The sequence below is a fragment of the Hyperoodon ampullatus genome (assembly GCF_949752795.1).
Source record: "Hyperoodon ampullatus genome assembly, chromosome: X".
NCBI lineage: Eukaryota > Metazoa > Chordata > Mammalia > Artiodactyla > Ziphiidae > Hyperoodon > Hyperoodon ampullatus.
The window spans coordinates 1,467,724-1,491,116 of NC_136913.1; the positions used below are offsets into that span (position 1 = coordinate 1,467,724).

At 46.2% G+C, this 23,393-nt stretch overlaps 1 protein-coding gene across 2 annotated transcripts in view; it reads right to left on the reverse strand.

Moving 5' to 3' along the window:
- The window catches only part of DHRSX (dehydrogenase/reductase X-linked), a 182,722-nt gene that overhangs the window by 28,627 nt on the left and 130,702 nt on the right, over positions 1 to 23,393 (reverse strand). For both annotated transcript variants that reach the window (XM_079727820.1, XM_079727821.1), the window contains exon 4: positions 16,595 to 16,696. In XM_079727820.1, coding sequence (XP_079583946.1) covers positions 16,595 to 16,696 — 102 coding nt within the window. The remainder of the gene's footprint in view (positions 1 to 16,594; positions 16,697 to 23,393) is intronic.

Here is a 23,393-nt window from a genome sequence, read left to right on the forward strand (position 1 = left end):
GAGGAGGGTTCAGGGACAGTGAGACCAGAGGAGATGGGATGAGGTGGGAGGGGGAGGGGGAGGGAGGGGAGGGGATGAGGATGGAAGGAGATGGGATGAGGCTGCATGGGATGAGGTGGGGTGAGGATGGGATGGGATGGGATGGGAGGAGGGAGGACAGGATGGCGGCGCTGCCCGCCAGGTGGATGGGGTACCTGCCCAGCGCGCCAGGAGGGTGGCTCTTGTCCTGGCTGCTGCCCCGCCTTCCTGCCTCAGTTTCCTGCTCTGTACACGGTGGGGAAGATGCCAAAAGACCAACAAGACCCCTTCCTGCTCTCAAACTCTGCCCGTCGATGGCCCGAGCTTGTAAATGAGGACAAAGCAGCAGGACCCTCCAGAAAGTGAGACTGTCCTGAGTCACCCAACAGTGTCCCCCGGGCCGGTCACTCTTCTGGATGGGAACAGCCATCCGCAGATGCCAGGGGCCTGGTCTGAGGCGTGGGCAGCATGGCTGGGACACCGGGGGGTGACACTGTCCTATGGTCCACAGGCGGGTGGACAGAGCCCTGATCCCCGAACTCACGTTGCCACGGCAGCCCCTCATTCGGGTGAACCCCAGAAGTGAATTCACCCCTCAGGCGTCCTTTGGGGAACGTCCCCACTGCAGGCCCCAGCCGGCCCATCGGCCATTGGTCCATAAACACATTTGTGAAGCATGGCCTGGGGCTCCGTGCGTTCTACCCGTCAGTTTGGGACACCCAGGCCTGCCCTCCGGTGGGGGGCAAAGGTCATCTAAATCCCTGTCCCTAAGTCCCTCCCACAGAGGCCAGGACACAGGTGATGGGCAGAACACATGCCCGGCCCATATAGTTCCATCTCCTAGAGCAGCCAGTGGGCTTGCACGTGTGTTTGTCTATGTGTGTGTCTAGGTGTGTGTGTGTGTCTAGGTGTGTGTGTGTGCATTTTATTCGTGCATGTACTTCTGTGTATTCGTATGCTTATTCTAGATGCATTTGTATATGTCCACATATATGCGTATCATGTGTGTATTTATATGTATTTGCACACATGTGCACACGCACACATTTATACACATACATGTTTATGCATTTGTGTATTTGCATGCACGTGTTTATAAATGCCTATCAACTTGTACATGCGTTTTCTTTTGCATATATGGTATATGCACGTCTATGAATTTGCATTGCAGATGCATGTGTATATGTACTTGCATGAATGCCTGCATTTGCATATAACACATGCATATGCATGTGTATATGTGTACATATTTGTAAGTATATGAGCAGTTATTTGCCTATGTGTAAGTGTTCAGTCAACTATGCGTTTGCACATGTGTTTATGTGTAATGCATGCATACATCTATTTCCAGTTGTATATTCATTCACATAGGCTTTTGTATTTGCATATATACTTGCATTTGCAAGTTGTTTTGCATATGTGTATGATTTCTGTGTACATATACATATATATTTTTGCATGTGTATGTACATGTGTTTGTACTTGCATGTGTATACACTTCTCTGGGTATATGCATTTGCATATGTGTATATGTTTATGTTTGTATTGATGTTTGTTTACATGGATGTATAGACATATTTGTATTTGCATATGTATATGTACATTTGTATGTGGCTCTATATGCATTTCTATATGTAATTCTCTGTATATGCATTTGTATATGTGTATGTGTTTGTTGATGTGTATTTCATATAGATGTATTCGTATATGTATACATATATATTTGTACGTGCCTGTGTATGCACTTCTACGTGTAATTCTCCATATATGCATTTGTATGTGTTTGTTGATGTGTGTGTATTTTATATGGATGTGTATTTCTATATGTATGTAGTTGTATATATGTACATATATATATTTGTATGTGTCTGTGTATGCAATTTTATATGTAATTCTCTGTATATGCATTTGTATACATGTTTGTTGATGTGTATTTTATATCGATGTGTATTTCTATATGTATATATTTTGTATTTGTATATTTGTGTGTGTGTGTATATATATATATGTATGTGCCTGTGTATGCATTTCTACATGTAATTCTCCACATATGCATTTGTATATGTGTGTTTGTTGATGTATGTGTATTTTATATGGATGTGTATGTCTACATGTATATATTTTGTATTTGTATAATGTACGTATATTTGCATTTGCAGGTATATGCAATTCTGTTTGTAATTCTCTGAATATACATTTGTATATGTGTATGTGTTTGTTGATGTGTATTTTATATGGATGTGTATTTCTATATGTGTATATTTTATATTTGTATATGTGTGTGTATATATATATATTTGTACGTGCCTGTGTATGCATTTCTACATGTCATTCTCCGTACATGCGTTCGTGTCTGAGTAACTGTATCTGTGGACAGTTTTCCCAGCTGCACTGCAAGGCCCCTCCCGGGCCACACAGGCCACACTGCATGTCTCTCCACACTCAGGTCCCAGGTAGGATCCACCCTGGGTTTCATGACCCCATACATCCCCACTGCAGGTTCTGAGGTTCCTGAGGCAAACAAAACATCTGATTCAGTCTCTGGCTTTCACAGAGCCAGCCAAGTGCTCTGGGTGTTGCAAGGTGGTAACATTTAAAAAAACAAAGCTGTAGGGAGGCTGCAGGCTGATGGCAGCTTCCACAGACAAGGATGCAAGAGGAACCGTGATGGAACACGGGGCTCCAGACGCAGAAACGAGAAGACGGGGAGGTCAGGTGTGTGGCGTCTCACCCTCACATGCATCCTGGCCACACCTGCCTCTTCCCTCCACACCCAGCTCTCCCCAAAAACCTCCGGGACATTGAAACTTTATCCCTTGCACTGATGACTGTCAAACATCATGAGTATGGCACCGCGTGGACGGAGGCCACAGACACGAGAAAAACAAGCTACACGTGTCTCAGGCACTCCACGGAGTGTGTGTTCAAATATACCTAGAGCCACTAAAATTCGATGAACAAAACAGATTGGGAGTTTGGGAATGACAGGTTCACACAACTATATTTAAAATAAAATGCCTTTCCATTAAAACAACACAAAGAAGAAGTCAAGTGGCTTGGCAAAGTTCACACAGCCAGTAAATTATAGAATTAGAACTAAAAATCCTTTTCTTTTTTTTTAGGTCAAAGGATGATTTTATTTTTTTATTATTAACTTTTATATTGGGGTACAGTTGATTAACAATGTTGTGTTAGTTTCAGGTGTACAGCAAAGTGATTCAGTGATACATATATGCATATCTATTCTTTTTCAAATTCTCTTCCCATTTAGGTTACTACAGAATTAAAATCCATTACTTTAACTTTAAACCCTATGATTCTCTTTTTACCCAGGACCACTGTGTAACCAAAAATAGGTTTCCTCAGCTACAGACCTATATTCCCCAGCACGTCTGGTCTCTAAACTTGTGTCATTCTGAGATGAGACACTTTGTTACGATTTTCACAGTCAAATGAATTTGTTGAGATTATATGATATTAGGCTCAAAAATATTCTAAACTGTTGTCTTGTAATCAATAAAAAGTAAGGTATATAAAAAAAAATGTTTCTGGACTTCCCTGGCAGTCCAGCAGTAAAGAATCCACCTTCCAATGCAGGGGACGTGGGTTCGATCCCTGGTTGGGAAACTAAGATCCCACATGCCACGTGGCACGGCCAAAATAAATTAAACCTTTTTTTTAATTTGAAACATGTTTCTGAAGCGCATGTCAGGGTGCCCTTCAGAAGTCATCCAGAAGAAACACTGGCTTTTTGGTTGTCAAGTGGACATAAGGTCTGGCATTTAGAGAAAATGCACACACTTCCCTGGTGATGAGTTTCCTTGATTGCCTAAGTTAGTGGGACGAAGCTGGGTCAATGAGCTCTGTCAGTGCCTGCAGCGCAGGCAGCCCTCAGCGCAGGACAGACCCGTGCCTCCAGGGCACTTGGCTGATGTGAGGCTGCTTGAAAGGGACAGCGGCCTCCAAGCAGCCGGACAACCAGCCTGCACATTCGTTTGACACCCGTTTCCTCAGGAGACGGAGTCTGTATTGCACCCCTCAAATCCTGGCAGCCTCATGAACTTTGCTGTCATGAGTCGAATGCGGTGGCAGTGACAATGTCGTACAACGTCCAAGGGCATGCTCAGAAAGACCCCGGAGCTTCCGGCTTTCAGAATTCTGTCTTTCTGGGCACAGCCAGCTTCACTAGAGAAGGCTGGCAATTCTAAGGTCTCCTCGCTATTTTGGTGAGGAGACCAGACGTGGGGACCTGGTCGACCAGCTCAGCTGAGGCCAGGCAACGGGCAGGACCAGTTTCCTGCCACAGCAGAAACCCACCCTGGACATCTGGCCCTGGTTGACCCCTCAGACAACGGCGACCCAGGTGCAACCCCATGGGAGGACCAGAGTGATGACTGCCCAAAAAGGAAGCAAAATGGTTATTTTGATAGAAGCACTGTTTACAATAGCCAAGACTTGGGAGCCACCTAAGTGTCCAAAGACAGAGGAATGGATAAAGAAGATGTGGTACATACATAGAATGGAATACGACTCAGCCATAAAAAAACAATGAAATAATGCCCTTTGCAGCAACGTGGATGGACCTAGAGATTATTATACTTCGTGAAATAAGCCAGACAAAGACAAATACTATAGGGTATCAGTTATATGTGGAATCTAAAAAATACAACAAACTAGTGAATATAACAAAAAAGAAGCCGACTCACAGATGTAGAGAACAAACTAACGGTTCCCAGTGGGGAGAGGGAAGGGGGAGGGACTAGACAGGGGAGGGGCAATAAAGAGGAACAAACTATTTGCATAAAATAAAGCTAGAAGGATATACGTACAGCACGGGGAACACAGCCAATATTTTATAATACCTACAAAGGGAGTATAATGTTTAAAAATTGTGAATCGCTATATTGTATACCTGTACCTTATATAACATTGTACATCCACTGTATTTCAATAAATATAAATAAAAAATAAAAAAGGAGACGGTTATTTCGAGCCACTAGGATCGGGGAGTGGTCTGTGCGTGCCGAAACGGTCAAGTCCAGGCTAGAAAGCTCCATCTCCTGGGACAAACCGGCAGCCACTAGACATGCCCTTCCAAGTGTCAAAATCCATTGGAAAATGCCCCACATCACGGAGCAGCGGCATTTGCAGGGGATATGGGGTCAGCAGGAATTATGGCCTGAATCTGGGGGTGTTAACCCGCAGTGACTTCCCGGGCTTCAGCCTGGTGAGTTGAGGGTAACATGATACAGTAAAAGGAAGCTGGTGCTGGTTGTCACTTCCTTACAATGGTCTTTGATTCCTTGGACGTCGACAGCAGAGAAAACAGCCAGGAGGCTTGGGTCAGCCAGACATTGGTACAGCTGCACCAACTCTGGATCTCACCCCGCTGGAGCAGAACAGCCGGACTCATCCGTGTTCATTTTCGCTGGGGCGCCCAGGGTCCGGTTCGTGGTGACCTGAGCTGGAGGGCAACCCCTCCCCGATCTCCTTAAGGCTGTACCTATTCCATCCACTCCACTCCGAATTACGTATTTCCTAACGAGAATGTACAAGACAGGACATGTGCAGCAATGACGCAGCCCTGGGGACATGCCAACATGGATCGTCGCTGCATACAAGCTCTGCTGACAGATTCTAGCAGAAACTCACTGACCCCAAGCAACAGTGAGGATGCTCCGTGCACAGCACGAGTTCAAGGTGAGTTGGGAAATCATCACAGTCATCTGAGCAAGGTCTGGGCAGAAATAGCATCGTTGGGGGAAACATATTTTTAAAGCAACAGCAAGGACATCGCTGCCATGCATACAGCTGCCCACCCACTGTGTTCCAGAAGCGTCTAGCCCATCCTGGGGTTCATCCACCAGGGAAGCTGTGTGAGGACTACAGCCCCATGGAAGCTGGACCCCCAAACTCCCGGGGTCCCTGCCCACGACTAAGCCCACGATAAAGTGAGATGCTGAGAATAATCACGCTGGTTTCTTTTTTTTTTTTAAGGTGGACCATTTTTTTAAAAAGTCTTTTATTGAATCTGTCACGATATGACTTCTGTTTTATGTTTTGGTTTTTTGGCCACAAGGCCTGTGGGATCTTAGTTCGCCGACCAGGCATCGAACCCACAGCCCCTGTATTGGAAGGCGAAGTCTTAACCACTGGACCACCTGGGAAGTCCCTGGTTTCCATTTTTAAAGCAAAATGTCCTAGACAGCTCCCTGGGTAGCAGATCTAACAGCAACAATATTTACTGAACGTCTGGCGGGTGCTGAGGGAGAGATTTTAACGGTTCACCCACGTCGCTACACTTGTATTTTTTTAAATGGATAAAGGGATGATGTCACGTCAGGGCTTCAAATGGTCATCCTTGTTGGTGACCATCCGTGAAAACGGCAGCCTCTGCGAACTGAAACATAGGAAAAGAAGCCATAAAAAATATCTGCTGGGCTTCCCTGGTGGCACAGTGGTTGAGAGTCCGCCTGCCGATGCAGGGGACACAGGTTCGTGCCCCAGTCCAGGAAGGTCCCACATGCTGCGGAGTGGCTGGGCCGTGAGCCATGGCCGCTGAGCCTGCGCGTCCAGAGCCTGTGCTCTGCAACGGCAGAGGCCACAGCAGTGAGAGGCCGGCGTACCGCAAAAGAAAAAAAAAAAATCTGCTAGGGACTTCCCTGGCGGGCCAGTGGTTGAGACTCCACGCTTCCACTGCAGGGGCCACGGGTTCGATCCCTGGTCTGGGCACTAAAATCCCGCAAAGCTGCACAGTGCAGCCAAAAAAAAAAAATCTGCTCGTTGATGGATGAATTTGATTGGGGAGTAGACACACGTCTGTGGCCTGGAATATCTCATCGTCACAGGTGGCTTCTACACTTTGTACTTGTGTTTTTTTAAATTTGTTGGCTGTGCCACACAGCTTGTGGGATCTCAGCTCCCCGACCAGGTATCGAACCCGAGCCCCGGCAGTGAAAGCACAGAGTTTTAACCAGTGCACTGTCAGGAAATTCCCCCACTGTTTTTACTTCTATAGATAATTTTTGCCTTGCATAGAAAAGCCAAGCCATTCGTCTGTAGGATGTTTCCATTCCAAAGAAAATATATACGTTTTGTATCCAAGAAACTATAACGTGTACTGTTTGCACTTGGCTGCTGGGATGCGGGCAGACTCTTTGCATGGTTTTCATGCTTTTCTAATGGATACTGGCCTATGATGCTTGTTCATGGAGATGTATCAAATGTCTTCTCTGCCTGTATATTTCCATGCTTAGGTATTTCTAACGTTTATTTTTTTCCCTGTCTACTTCCAGACATAGCGACGCACCGTGAAAAGTAAATGGCATGAATGATATGTATATTATTATTCAAAATAAAGTCTTTCACTTAAAAATAAACCATGTGCTATTCCTTATAGAGAGGGGGAAAAAAATAGATGTGTCCTAATCAGGAGAGGATGAGAGAGAGTTATTTGCCTGACGGGGGAAAAGAGAGGGGCAGGGAATGAGAGAGAGAAAGAGAGACAGACAGACAGAGACAGAGACAGAGAGAGGGAGACAGAGAGAAAGAGACAGAGAGAGATAAAGACACACACAGAGAGAGAGAATGAGGGAAGGGTATATTCTAGCTGGTGCCCAATGGCTACATGAAGGTTTAAGTCCAGAACACAAGGAACATCGTAGAAAACTGTTGCAGACAATCCACCGTCAGTCCAGGGCTGACCACAAAACCTACCTCCAGAGCTGGGGTCGGCTGCAACTTTGGAATCCAGAGACTTTACCGTCAGTGGAACTAAACATGCAAAAGTAAAGACGTCTGGAAGCGGGCAACCAAGGCAGTCAACAGAGGGATGCAGAAATGTTCGGGAAGAAGGATAGAAGGTTCTGGAAGGGACGAGGGTTCTGAATCCACCTGCAGAACGCGACCAGGAAAGGAGGTGTCCCTGTGTCTCAGGGAAAATCCGTAGATGGAGGGAAGCCTGTGATCTGAGGCAGGACCGGGGGTGGCAATGAACCCAGGTGTTTGTCAGCCCAGCCGGACCCGGGTGCTGGGGCTGAGTGCTTAGGGGTACTGGACACAGTCACGTCCTGGGCCAGTGAAAATGTCGAGCTTCAAAGAGCACATGAGTGTGTCCAAAATCATCCTTAAGTCAATGGGGAAAACACTGGCTAGAGCATCATGTGGACAGGTCCACAGGTCACCCTCGTCCTGTGTTTCCAATACTGTCATCTCCCTGTCACCACAGAGGACAGACCGCACCACGCCCCATGGCCACCGCAGAGATGCCACCACTTACTGAGGATGTTTCCCCAACGAGCAACTATTCGCACTAGAAATACCCCCTGGGGACCCGCTATAAGCACAGCCAGGACACCTGGGGCCAGGGGATCGGAAATGCCCAACTCTGTTAAGAGCTCCTGTGTTGCAATATTTCCAAAAAGACATCAAAGTAAGGCGGGAGGAACGTGCATCCTCTCGGGGAGGGTGCATCAAAAACAAAATCTCCCTCCCACCCAGAAAACCCTTCTGAAAAGGAGACAAATTTATCACTGACTCACTGTGAAACCAGAGGGCAATCAAAGAAATTGCAAAGACGGGAGGACATGTCACCCTCTTATAGAGCGAAGTGGCTAAAACCCATCCCATTCACAGTCTGAGCATAAAACTGCTCCATCATCAAAAAGTCTATACATAATAGACGCTGGAGAGGGCGTGGAGAAAAGGGAACCCTCCTACACTGTTGGTGGGAATGTAAGTTGGTGCAGCCACTGTGCAGAACAGGATGGAGGTTCCTTAAAAACTAAAAATAGAGCTACCGTCTGATCCAGCAATCACACTCTTGGGCATATATCCGGACAAAACTCTGGTTCGAAAAGACACATGCACCCCAATGTTCACAGCAGTGCTGTTTACAATAGCCAAGACATGGAAGCAACCTATGGGTCCATCAAGAGAGGAACGGATAAACAAGATGTGGTACCTATATACAATGGAATATTACTGAGCCATAAAAAAAAAGAATGACATAATACCATTTGCAGCAACATGGTTGGACCTAGAGATTATCATACTGAGTGAAGTAAGTCAGACAAAGACAAATATCATATGATACCACGTATATATGGAATCTAGAAAAACAGTAGATATGAACTTATGTGCAAAGCAGATACAGACATACAGATGTAGAGAAGAAACTTATAGTTACCAAGGGGGGAAGGTGGGGGATGAATTGAGAGATTGGGATTGACCTGTACACACTGCTATATTTAAAATGAATAACCAATGAGGACCTACTGTAGAGCACAGGGAACTCTATACTCTGTAATGACCTATATGGGAAAAGAATCTAAAAAAGAGTGGATATATGTATATGCATCACGGATGCACTTGAAACGAACACAACATTGTAAATCAACTGTACTCCAATAAAAATTAAAAAGAAAAAAAAGAGCTCCTGAATTAAGTGATGCTGGAGCATTTGGGTAATTAGGAAAAAACCACTGCATTTTTGGACCCACTTCCTGGATGCTCAGGAAGGGCTTAAGAAGGAGGCCCTTGAACAGGGACACGGGATGGGCAGCCTGCTGTACTCTGGGGCACTTATGGAATCCGGGTCATTCACATCCAACAGCCCTGCGAGCCCCACCACCAGCAAAGGAGCATCCAAGCGCCTTCCGCTCCCAAAGACAGGAGGAGCGCCCCAGAAAGCACGACACGGCGGGAAACAGTTCCCTCGGGGAGACACAAACCCCGGGAGAGAAACAGAAGGCGCTGATGAGGAGTGGTCCACACATATTCGCATCCAACCCTCCAAGGGTAAAGGCACGCACGGGGCGTCACCAGTTTCCCAAGAGACACATCGGTCGCCTCTTTCTCGGAGGAAACGCCGAGCACATAAATAAGGAGAGTATTCGGGCATCTGCGCCCCTCCCCCGAGAACTGGGCCCCGACTCCCTGCTTTCTTGACCACCCTGTCGGTGCCAAGGCCATGGCGGCCACTGCCGGGAGGACTGGCTCTAAGTGCACCTGGTCCCTGCTTCTCCAATGCTGACTTAGGATATGAATTCATGAATGAATGAAGAACTATACCGAACACTGGGTTCCTACGTATCTGGCCAGGCAAGCATCTTTGTGATTTTTCAGGGTTACCACGGACATATTTATTTAGAGGGAAAAACATAATTTTTAGTAATTCTTGATCTTGAGAAATATATCCGTGTGCGTTACGGGGACAACTCCTACAAGGCTAAAGCAGAAGTCTTGAGGGCTGGTTACAAATCTACCCGAGTTCTGGCACAGGGATGGAAAACGAGGTAAATCAATATTGATGTGAATAAATGATAAATATTGACCAGCTCGGCAGGACGCAGATCGTTCTTGGGTTGGATAAATCCTCAGCTTCTCTCCTGAGTTCCCCACAGCCAGAGAGAGGCGGTCTGGTTCTATTTATGTCCCGCTAGCAAGTGCAGAAATATTCTGCGTCTGAAATACCAAACGTTGGCAAAATCCTGATCGCTCTCTTTAGGAATAAATTTTAGAAATGCAAAGCACGAAGTCTAGCTAGACGTGGCCCTTGGACGTCTTCTCTGTGGGACACAGCTGGGGCTGTTTTCCATGAGAGTTGATGGGTGAGCAGGAGTTTGTCCTATTAACCCAACTCCTCTGAACCAATCACCTTGGGGCGGGGGATGGGGCGCGGTTAATAGCCCAGAGGAGCGTCCCAGGCATATTGTTTTCAGAAACTCTGCAGACCCTCCTGGACACCAACAGTACCATTGACAGGGTTCCCCTCTGAGAAGTCCTGTAGTTGGGAAGCCCATTGGCATCTGCTGACTCAGAATCTCCCCAGTATCCATCCCTTCAGAACTGTCGTTTGAACACAGCAAAGATAAACCCTCATGTACAAAGCAAGCCATGAGATGCATGAGAAGATCCTTCACTTCCCCCAAATCAGCTAAGTCTGCCCCGAGCGCCGGGCACACTGGGCTGGTAATGAATCCACTGTCAGTCTGGACTGGACCCTCCTGGCTAACCCCTGGCCCGAGGGGCATTTATGCCTGGAGCCGTCCACCCATCCTGGGTACCAGAGGGGGATGCCCCTTTCTAAGTCCAGGGGGTGCCAACACTTCTGTGGTCCCGTGGCATCTCCAAGAGACACAGAGGGTCTGCAAAGGAGAGATCCTCTCTTTGAGGGATCCGACAGCCGTCCTTCCCAGCACCCTGGGGCGTGGGCATCCATTATGGGCACCAGTATAAGCTCCGCCCCAGGGCACATCGTTCCTGGAAGTTTCTGTCTGAACCCACAGAGGCTGTTACTTCCAAGTCCTGCAGAACCGGGCCCCTCCCTACAGGGACCCAGATGGAGTTCCAAGAAGAACCGTTCTAAGTCTGCAAAAAAAAAAAAAACCCACAGAGCCACGAATGTGCCCAACCCGGCCAACATGTTGAAAGATAAAGGGCACCACACGACAGGAGCAAACGCCACGTGTGATTTCAGCCAACCGTCTTGTAATAACTGGACTCCCATTCCCGACTCTCAGAAATGGCGTTCGGCGGAGTCCGGGCTGGGAAATTCCACTCGTGGAATTTAATGTGATCACACCTAACGATGCCGTCTTCTCTTCACACGACCCTGTGTCACACTCTAAGAGACATCTGCTAGGGTCAGGCATTTCACAGAATAAGTCTTTGTTTAATGTGTGTCTCCTTGGCTAGAGAATGATTTTCATGAGGTCTAGGGCTCCTGCGTGTGAATCACCAAGAAGGTGGGTGTGGAGAACAGAATAATGTCCCCAAAATGTCCACATCCTGATTCCTGTGTGGAGAACAGAATAATGTCCCCAAAATGTCCACGTCCTGATCCCCGTGTGGAGAACAGAATAATATTCCCAAAAATGTTGTTTTAATCTGGGGAACCTGTGACTATGCCACCTGACCTGGCAAAAGGGAGTCTGCAGATATGATTACATGAAGGACCTTGACCTGGGGCGCTGACCCTGGGTGAGCCCAGTGTAATTTCACAGTCCTTTATAGCAGGGAGGCAGGGGGTCAGACTCAGAGAAGGTGGTGTGAGGACAGAAACAGAGGTTGGAGGGAGAGGGCGACGTGAAGGTGCTGTGGTGCTCGCTTTGAAGATGCAGGAAGGGGCCATGAGCTAAGGAATTTGGACAGCGAAGCTGGGAACAGTAAGGAAATGGATTTTCCCAAGAGCCAGGGTCCTTTAGGGGCTCAGGAATCCCACAGCGGTTCTGTTGCCTTGAGGTGCCTCTGGGGCACTGAGCAGAAACAAGAGGTCCTGAGCTCAGAGGAAAGATCTGGATGAAGGAGTTATATCTGGGCTGAAGGTCAGCCAACGTGTGGATGAGATTCTCTGCAGAAAGGAGAGAGGGTGTGAAGAGAGGGTCCAGCAGCAAGCCTCCCCAGGTCCAAATGCAACTCTGTCCTGGTTTCCAGAGAAGTGTTATCTTCCTGAGAGCCATGCATGCAGGGTTTAAAATCTGCAGAGAAAAGGAACATGGGACCATCGTAGGATGACTGGAGTCATCTCAAAACTCAAGGGCCCTACAGATAAATGCTGGAGACGGTGTGGAGAGAAGGGAACACTCCTACACTGTTGGTGGGAATGTAAGTTGGTGCAGCCACTATGGAGAACAGGATGGAGGTTCCTTAAAAAACTAAAAATAGAGTTACTATATGATCCAACAATCCGACTCCTGGGCATATATCCAGAGAAAACCATAATGTGAAAATATCCATGCACCCCAATGTTCATAGCAGCACTATTTACAATAGCCAAGAGATGGAAGCAACCTAAGTGTCCATGGACAGATGAATGATAAAGAAGATGTGGTACATATATATATAATGGAATAGTACTCAGCCATAAAAAAGAATGAAATAATGCCATTTGCAGCAACATGGATAGACCTGGAGATTATCACACTAAGTGAAGTAAGTCAGACAGAGAAAGACAAATATCATATGATAGCGTTTATATGTGGAATCTAAAAAATTATACAAAAGAAGTTATTTATAAAACAGAAACAGACTCGCAGACATAAAGAGCACACTTATGGCTACCAAAGGAAAAAGGGTGGGGGAGGGATAAATTAGGAGTTTGGGATTAACAGATACACATGACTATATATTAAATAGATAAACAACAAGGACCTACTGTAGAGCACAGGGAACTATATTCACCATCTTGTAATAACCTATAATGGAAAAGAATCTGAAATAGCACATATATATATACATGTGTGTATCACTGAGTCACTTTGCTGTACACCTGAAACTAACACAACATTGTAAATTAACTATACTTCAAGTAAAAAAAAAAGAGCAGAACAGTCAACAGAGCATTGTATATAAACTAAACAAAATTACTTAAAGTGCTTTCTCTTTAAAAAAAAACAACAACAGGGCTTCCCTGGTGGCGCAGTGGTTGAGAGTCCGCCTGCCGATGCAGGGGACGCGGGTTCGTGCCCCGGTCTGGGAAGATCCCACATGCCGCGGAGCGGCTGGGCCCGTGAGCCATGGCCGCTGGGTCTGTGCGTCCGGAGCCTGTGCTCCGCAACGGGAGAGGCCACAACAGTGGGAGGCCCACATACCGCAAAAAAAAAAAAAAAAAAAAAAAAAAAAAAAACAACAACAACAACAACTTGGGCTTCCCTGGTGGCGCAGTGGTTAAAAATCCACCTGCCAATGCAGGGGGACAGGGGTTCGAGCCCTGGTCCAGGAAGATCCCACATGCCGCGGAGCAACTAAGCCTGTGCATCACAACTACTGAGCCTGCGCTCTAGAGCCCACAAGCCACAACTACTGAGGTCCGTGCACCCAGAGCCCGTGCTCTGCAGCAAGAGCAGCCACTACAATGAGAAGCCCGTGCACCGCAATGAAGACCCGACACAGCCAAAAATAAACAAATAAAATGAATAAATTTATAAAAATTTTAAAAAACAGCAACTTCAGGGCGAGGGTGAATTATGGAGAACACATTGATATGTCTTGCCTATGGTATTTTCCCCACAGAGCTCTCTCCACTGCAGCAAATGTGCTTTGCAGACATATTTCCCACTAAAATTCTGTTGACCCAAAGCAGAGATCTGTTGGGGAAAGGCATCAGATTTGAGATACATAATTTTCCCTACTTCCTGGCAGATGGAAGGCTGTACTGAAAGTGCAGAAAAGACCCTCAGTGGATATTCAGTTCTGTTGTGCATGTGCCTATAAAATCTCAGGAATCCTGCACTATGGCAGCATACCGGGCACGCACTGCCGTTACTGATTCCTGAGGGTGTTAAATTTAATGTGGAAAAAAGATGTGTGGTTCGACACATCTCCGTGGCCCCTCCATGTAATTCACCTGTACATGTGGCCATTTATAATGTTTTCTTCCTAATCACAGAGGACACAGATGAACACCCACCAAAGGAACCCCACCCCAGCGCTGAGGATCACAAATGGCCATGTCCTTGGAAAGCATTAATTCTGCAAAGAGGTCTAAGGCATAATCGTTTTGGGGGACTTGAAAAATATCAATCAAGCGTACATTAAGTTCATTCTGAACCTTCCCAGAAGAGCCGCCAGCATTAACGACACGCAGAATACTTTCCCAGGCTAAGTAGAGGGAAATGGTATTCGTTGTAGGTGTTTCATAGGTACCCACACATCAAAGCCACAGATGCATATGTGTAGCTTTGGAGACACAGTTTATATCCCATGCATTTCCCTTAAGTGGGAATCTCCAATTAAACAAGTGGATTGAGCAGCAGTATCTCTATCTGACCCTGACCCTGAACGCCAACCCCATTAGTATTATGGGAGAAAGATAAAATACACAAGACAAAGAGAAAGGTGAGGAAATGACAACAAGCAGATCTCGGGAGCCAGAAGCAGGTGGACAAGTGTCACAGCCTCAGGAGGAGGAACGATGCTCCCTCCCCTCGAGATGTGTCCACATCCTAATCCCCGGCACTGTGCATAGGGTCCCTCAGAAAAAGGGGTGCCAGCAAAAGGGACTTCGGAGAAGGGATTAGATTAAAGACGTTTAGATGCGAAAATGACCCTGGATTATCCACGGGAGGCTCAGTATGATCACAAGGGTCCTAGTTTTCCCTGCCATCCAAAATACGAATAATTTGGCAATTCCCTGGCAGTCCGGTGGTTAGGACTCAGCGCTTTCACTGCCGTGGCCCTGGGTTCAATCCCTGGTCGGAGAACTAAGATCCCACAAGCCACGGGGCACGACCAAAATAAGTAAATGAATCCATAAAATTGCTTAAAAACCTTGGTAAAGAGAAAATCTTAAAAACAGAATAAAAGACATTAAAAAATACAAATAATTTGACAAATGTTTTATCTGTTTGGGAAAAAAGTACAGTGGCTGTAACTCACTGTTTACGTCTATTCCTTTTACTGTATTAATTAATTAAGTTAATTATTTTTGGCCACGCTGTGTGGCATGCGGGATCTTAGTTCCCCAACCAGGGACTGAACCCGTGCCCCCTGCATTGGGAGCACAGAGCGTTAATCACTGGACCGCCAGGGAAGTCTCTGCTGTATCAATTTAACTATTTACCTCCTTTATATATTGGATCTCCAAGTCTGAAAGCAATGTGTTAAATTCTACCAGCACAAATGTTTTCCAGGATGCTTACAATAGCTTTCGTTCTCTATATGTATTGTCTGGAGATGTTAATCACTGTGTTTCTCTTTGGAGAGTTTGGATGAACTTTTATGAAACAAGTTGACTGTAGCAGCGGAAGAGAGAAAGAGGCAGGGAAAAGGGCAGGAAAGTGAGAAAGCAGACGTGTTTCCAATGCTCTGAAGAGCTCAGCGTGGCTGACAGCAGTGCTCTGGGTGGTCTGTGTTGAAGGTGGCCAGGGGGCAGGTGGAAGGCAAGAGGAGGGGAGATGTGGACTCCACACGTACGTTTGAAGAGTGCTGGCTGTAAGGATGATGTCAAGAGAGAGTGGCATGGACATAGATACACTACCAAATGTCAGGTAGACAGCTAGTGGGAAACAGCCGCATAGCACAGGGAGATCAGCTCGGTGCTTTGTGACCGCCTGGAGGGGTGGGATAGGGAGGGTGGGAGGGAGGGAGACGCAAGAGGGAAGGGATATGGGAACAGATGTATATGTATAACTGATTCACTTCGTTATAAAGCAGAAACTAATACACCATTGTGAAGCAATTATACTCCAATAAAGTTGTAAAAAAAAAAAAAAAAAAAAAGAGACAGTTGGGCGTGAGGGTCTGGAGCCCAGATAATGATCGTCATGGAAACACACTGAGGCTTTAATAAAATAACCCTTGTGAAAACACCCAACCCTCTGCATGTCCCTCACATATCTTATCCCAAGTGGACCTGTCCAAGTATCAAATCCACAGGACACATCATCACACTTTACATCATTTCAAAGCAACATCCTAAAATTGACTGTTCTGATAACGAAAGCCAAACACATCAGTGGAACAAAGCAGTGGCAACAATTGAAACATACATTTCCTTGGGAATCCCGTTTTCCCAAAGGACCGCTAGAGCTCGTGTCTGTGTCTGAATTAACTTCTGGATTTCACCAGAACTCACCGTTATTGACCAGGACGTGGAGTGGAATTTTCTTCATCTTGAACCTCTGGACGAACCGCTGGATAGACCTCATGGACGCCAGGTCACAATACAGAAATTCCACTGGAGAAAGACAAAAAATGCGTGGTTATCCTCCAATTTACTGCAGATGCTAAGACGATTTCTAAAGAGGTTAACTTCTATCCCTCCTGGGAAGTAACACTGGATTAGAGAAAAGAGGAAGGTCCATTGTGGGAAACATACGCTAAGAAGACCCTCTATGAGTTACGTCCTGGACGATGCCCTCTTTTTGAGTGTGGGTGGGACTGTGTCCTCTTACACCGCAAAGATCCTGGGATGTCACCCCTATGACTGTATTTCATTACATAATATTCCCTCTTGCGAGAAGACTAGAGACAGAGAGATTCTCCTGCTGTTCTGGAAGAAATAAGTTGCCTCACTGGGAGAGGGTTATGGGGTAAGACCCTCAGGGCAGCTCCTGGGAGCTGAGAAGAGCTCCCACTCAAGAGCCAGCAGGAAAGTCAGGACCTCAGACCTACAACCTCAAGGGACTGAGTTCATCCAACAACCAAGTGAGCTCAGAAGATGATCCTGTGGTCCAGAGGGGAACTTAGGCCAGACAACCGTTCTGAGCGGAAGGCAGTTTTCTGGGTCATTCTGCAGCAGTGCGGTCCTTGCACTGTCGCAGCTGGCTCTGCTGAAGGATCGCTTTGGGTCTCCCCAGACCCAGCTCTTGGTAAGATGCTCACAGGGACATCCGTGGCCCCAGGACCCGGGAACAGAGGGGAGTACGGTTTCCATATCCTAAGGACCAGCACCTACTGTGCGGTACATCTCAGGGGTGAGACATGCCTGCAGGATTTTGTTGGTTTGTGGTTTCTGTAGGGAGTTTTAAATATAATTACACCTGAGAGCCAGCAAAAGTACTCGCTTGGGAAGGTACATATTTTGGAACATATATGCTAGTGTTCACTCAGAAGAGACATTTTAAGATAATCTTGAGCACGGAGAATGGAACCTATGTGGGCCAAGTCACACAGCCATTGAGGACAAGCGAGTGTATATATCTATTAAAATATTTTCAATATTTTCCCTAAAAAATTACAGTGGGAGTGGGGGGTGGGCATGCTCCTGGATCAGAGTTACTCAGCGTGGCCTATGGACGGGCACCATCCTGTGATCTGTTGGTTACCAGTCTGCCAGAGGACGCGTTCAGAAATTGAGGATGCGTGTAGAAATTTAAAAAAAAAAAATCAAGTCATTTTATGTTTGCTGAATCCAGTAATTAAAAAAAAAAAAAAAGCAACACTGGGCACTCCCGTTTTGCACGTGTCTTACATGTATTTTTTCTCATAATTCCTTTCTATTCTGTCTCCAATGGCATCAGGCTGTGACAGACTGGGGACAAGGGAGTTTTGCCACAGGGCGTTTGGAAGTTCTGCTCTAGAACACGGTGCCATCTGGATAGGCATTCCTGACACACTGTTCTAACTTTCGCCTGAAACACTCCCAAGAATGTAAAAAAAAAAAGAGGAAAACTTACACTACTGCTAATAACTCGAACCATGGTAAAAGGATGGGTGGACCCACACACTCAGCTTCCAGAAATAGAGCACGGTTACTGGATCTTCGAAATGTCAGAAGATGATTTTTCCCTGCTCCTTGGGGGAAAAGGATCAGAAATGACCAGAAACATGAGGACTGATGTTCCACGTTGAGAGCGCTGCCTTGTGAAGGAGCTACTGGCTTTTGCTTCTTTTCTGCCCATTCTTGTCATTAGCACCCACTTTGTACATCCTTTGAGGAGCTGCCCCCCACCCCTCACCTCTACAACAGCATCACTGGCAGGACGATGGGGTGACACTGCACAGGGAATATGAGCCCTCAAATCAAGCCCTACCACTGAGGAAGGCAGACTGTTCCCTGCAGACCAGAAGGCTTTAAGGGCTCCATCCCTGAGAAAAGAGACGCCCAAGACAAGCTGCAAACTGTGAGGTCTGCCCCCCATCGAGTGGAAACACCAGGATTGATCACTGACAGGATATGGGGACTCATGCATGCTAGGGGTTCACCTAAAACCCAAGTAGGGGCTGCATCCCCCCAACAATGCACACGGTGAGAGGGGATGGGGTAATTGACACAGCAGGGCTCCTGGCAGGGAGAAGGAGACACAAGTGACATTTTTCATTTTACCTGGGCTGCCATCACGAACACCTTCATTTCTATCTGGATAATTAGAGAAATGAAGGTTGCGATGTTTTGAGAATGGTCAAGATACCCCTAGGAAATAAGAAATAGAACGTCTGCCATGCAGAGGACTGGAACACAGGAGGTATACCAGTTGTCCGGGTAGCAAAACAGGACATCCAGGAAACAGGTAGGGGTGCAGTTTGAAAGAGTAAGAGTGAACCCCAAGGGGCTGGTCAGGATGCAAAACCAAGATGGTAGCCTCGTATGGGAAGACCATACTCAGAGTTCTTCTGGATATTCATTACAGAGCTTTTTAAAGCAGGGATTGAAAATTAAAAGGCTGAAAAGTATCAGGCAAACAAGCAGAAATCAAGCAGGGCTGGCCCTACTGACATAAGGTGGAGATGATTCAGGACTAAAATATTAATGGGGCAACATGGATCGTTATCTGTGGGTCCAACGCTCAGTCAAGTTGAAGTCACGATCCTCATGTGCCATGTTCTCTGAATAACACAATATCGCAGTCTATTTCTCAGGAACTCTTGGGAATGCAGGGAGAAGTGGACAAAACCAAACTGGTTATGGGAGAAATGAGTGTACGTCTTTGAGCATCTGACAGATCGATAGACCAAAAAAAACAAAAAAAGACAGAAACAAAGACCCAGAGAAGACTGTGAATAATATATTTGACAAGGTTGAAAATGCAAATTTACAAATAGGGATGAGTCTATCGTAGGAAGAAGATTTTAAAATGATAGGTGTGTGCTTCTAACGATATTAATAATATGCTAGATTTACAAGTAAAATATGAACATCTCAAGGAAATGAATGCTTTTCTGAGAAAAACACTGATTGTTACGACCTAATCAAGGAAATTAGGACTAATCAGAGCAACGAATATGGGAGAAATAGAAAAATTAATGAAAGAACGACATCCAGAAAAGGCGGGGACAGTGTCCATGGTATTTTATCAAATTTTTTCCGACTTTCAAAAAAATAGATAATCCCACCTCTGTTGACTGACTGAGAACACACGGGTGGGGGGAAAAGCCTGAGTTGATTCTTTTTATGAAGTGTGCCTTGTTCTGATACAAAAATCTGCAAAGAAATAGCACCAGAAGGAGAGGGAGTTCACATCAATACTCAGAGAAGAAAAATTCACAAACAAAAATGTAAATTAAAACGTTTCCACGGGGATAAACATAAGCACGTACGAGAAAGACACAAGACGATTTTCAGAGAGGCTGTCTGTTCAGAGATGATTTCTGCCATGAAAGGGCTCCTAGAATTGGTTCTCTGCATCTCACCATAACGACTGCCCGCCTTGGAACCTAACAGGGGTAATTTTAGGGCCACCAAGACCCTGAAAGGCTGAGAGGCACCGTTTATAGTGAAGGGAGTTCAGGTGAGCATGAGGGCAGCTTTCAAATATCCCGACACCAAGCACAGGCCCCGTACACGGGGCCAGCGGGTCCCGGACAATCTGCCCCCTGCCTCCCCAACGGGGAACAGGGCTCATTCTTCCTGTGTGTGAGGGCAGCAAGCACTGTCCGGCTCCGTCACAGACGAATTCGGGGAGCTGCCGGCTGCTACATCCATGCCAGGCAGGGACGCGGCTTCCGGAGTCCTGGCCCTGTCTTCACTCCAGACAAAGGAATAGGGTCCCCCAAAGGACCAGGATGCACCCAGAAGGAGAACAGCTTGGTTATCACAGCCTGCCTCTCACCTTTCCCTATATTTCTCTATTTAGAAGATAAAGGTGAAACACCACCCATAAAGTGATACGAAAAGGCCAAACAACCTTATGAAAAAATGGACAAGACACATGAGCAAGCACTCGCCAAGAGAAGAAAACGGAATGCCAAATACACTCCCTAAAAGACGTGCTATCTCAACAGCAAGTGGGAAATGCAAATTAAAACCAGAAGATGTCACTTCACATCCACCAAGGTGTCAAAAACGTCAGACCTCGCATTATCAAGGTTTCTGAGAATACAGAATACATCAGTACATGTCTACATTGCTCTTTGGAACAGAAACTGGGCCAGATCTTTGGAAAAGAATGTAATATGACACAATCATTTTGAATGTGTGTGTAGCACTGGACTGAGCAATTCCACGCCTAGGCGTATATACCCTAGAAAATGTCTCACCCCTGTCTACCAGGCGATGTGTATACGAATATTTGTATGCGCATCGTTTCTATGGGCAGAGACAAATACACCAGAAATACATCAAATGCCTGTCAACCAGAAAAATAATAATTCATTACTTAAAGATAAACGTGATATATACACACCTCTTGGCTGTTCTAGACACAGAGACAGACTCAAGTCTGTTGAGACGTGAGATGCTATTTTCCAGGTAGGAAGCAGAACCAAGCTGCCCCTAAAACCAGATAGGGAAGGCGGACAGAGGGAGATTATTCTGTGTGTGCGTGTGTGTGTGTGTGTGTGTGTGAGAGAGAGAGAGAGAGACGATCCCAGGCACACAGTGAGAAAAGTGAATAAACCAATGAGCATTTTTCTCTCTGGTTCTGCTGGTGACAAGTACCCTTCCATGGCTCCTGAACAGGAGGATGTCTCCCCAGGACATGTCCTGAGTGGGGTGCATTTTCCCGGAATAGGAGGCTGTACCCAGAAAGCATCCAGAGGACAGCTCTGCATCAGGACCAGGACACGCATGTGGAATGAACTCCTCGCAGCCTCTCTTCCGGAAGCCCCACCCCCCCGCCCCGCAAGGGTGGTCTTCCCAGAGCAACTCGGCATCACAGACAGCATCTCAGGAAATATCTCAGGAAGCAACCGGATTCTGAACCACAGGGCCTGGCTGACGTGCTTTCTCGGGGGCTGTGACTCCACACCACAAGGTGGATTTGCTTTTTCTCTTTGACCAGTGCGGGCAGACCTCATTGTACGGCATCTCAATGGATTGTGCTTTGCAGATGCTGTGGACTTTTTGGGGTTTTTTGGTTTTGTTTTTGTTTTTACAAATGGAAGGTTTGGGGCAACCCCGCGTCGGGCAAGTCTGTCGGGGCCATTTTCCCAAAAGCATTTGCTCAGTTTGTGTCTCTGGGTCACATTTTGGTCCATCTCGCCATATTTCAAACGTTTTCATTAGGATCCTGTTTGCGATGCTGACCTGTGATCAGGGAACCTTCCCGTGACTACTGCAACAGGATATGGCTCAGGGAAGGCTCACAAGGAAGTGAAGCAACTTTGGGCTGTAAATTTATTTTTAAATAAAGGTATGTGCGTTGTTGTTTTAGACACAGTAAGGGCCTACTGTATAGCACAGGCAACTCTACTCAATATTCTGTAATGGCCTGTAAGGAAAAAAAAACTAAAAAAGAGTGGATACCTGTATATGTATAACTGAATCACTTTGCTGTACACCTACCTGAAACTAACACAACATTGTAAATCAACTATACTCCAATAAAAATTGTAAAAAAAGAAGATTTTAAGTTACACGTGAATTACTTTTAATCCACGTGCAACTTTTTAATTAAAAAAATTTTTTTAAGCTTAATTTAATTTTAATTTTTATTTTTGGCCATGCCACGCAGATTGTGGGATCTTAGTTCCCTGACCAGGGATTGAACCAAGGGCCCCAGCAGTGCAAACTACGAATCCTAACCACTGGACTGCCAGGGAATTCCCAAGACATAATAGACTTAAACTATGGTCTAGTGTGGACATAACTTTTAGATGCGCCGGGGGACCAAACAATTCGTGACTTCCTATATTATTGTGATATTCGATTTATCGTGGTGGTCTGGAACCAAACCCACGATACCTCCCAGGTGTGTCTGTACTTCTAAAAGGATCAGACCGTAGACAGCCAGCCTGTACGGCCAGCATCCGAGGGAAGCCGTAAGGCCCCAGCCACTTGGTTGCTCTGTGTTACAGCTGCCCGTCCCTGCAGGTGAGGTCAGTGGGCACAGCCAGGTAGGTGCACCTGAGTGGTCTCATCCACCTGCCTTGGTCCCTTGATGCCTGTCTGTGCACATCCACTGCCCCAGCGTCACTTGTTCTCATGGTTCATAGTTCAAAATCCCCTTTTTCTTAAGTCTAATGCTCTCCTAATTGAAGTATTTCTGCTCTGTCCATATTCCCTTTTTCTAAACTGTCAACTGAAAAAAAAAAAAAAAAAGCACAACCTAAAAGTTGAGAATTATGTTTTACTTGGTGGACTTGCTGACGACTTAAGCCTGGGATACAGCCTCTCAGGTAGCTCTGGAGGACTGTTCCAAAGAGGTCAGGAAGCAGCCAGGGTACGCAGGAGTTTTTGCAACAAAGACCAGGTAGTTCAAACATCAAAAGATTATTAAAGAAACCAGACATCTCAAGTTAATGAATTTGGCGCTTTTCTATATATGGGAAGATGCAGGAGTCTGAGCTCATTAAAATCATTCCTCTGATATGCACCTTAACTCTCTGGGGCCAGGATCCTGTTTTACTCCATCCTGAATACCCTCAGGGCAAAACACTGGGGCAGCTGCAGTGGCTGAGGGCTTGATGGCTGCAACATCCTTTGTTTAATGAAAAGGCTGGTGACATTTTTTGTCCACATCACAAAGATATCTTGGAGATCCAATGTTGTCTTA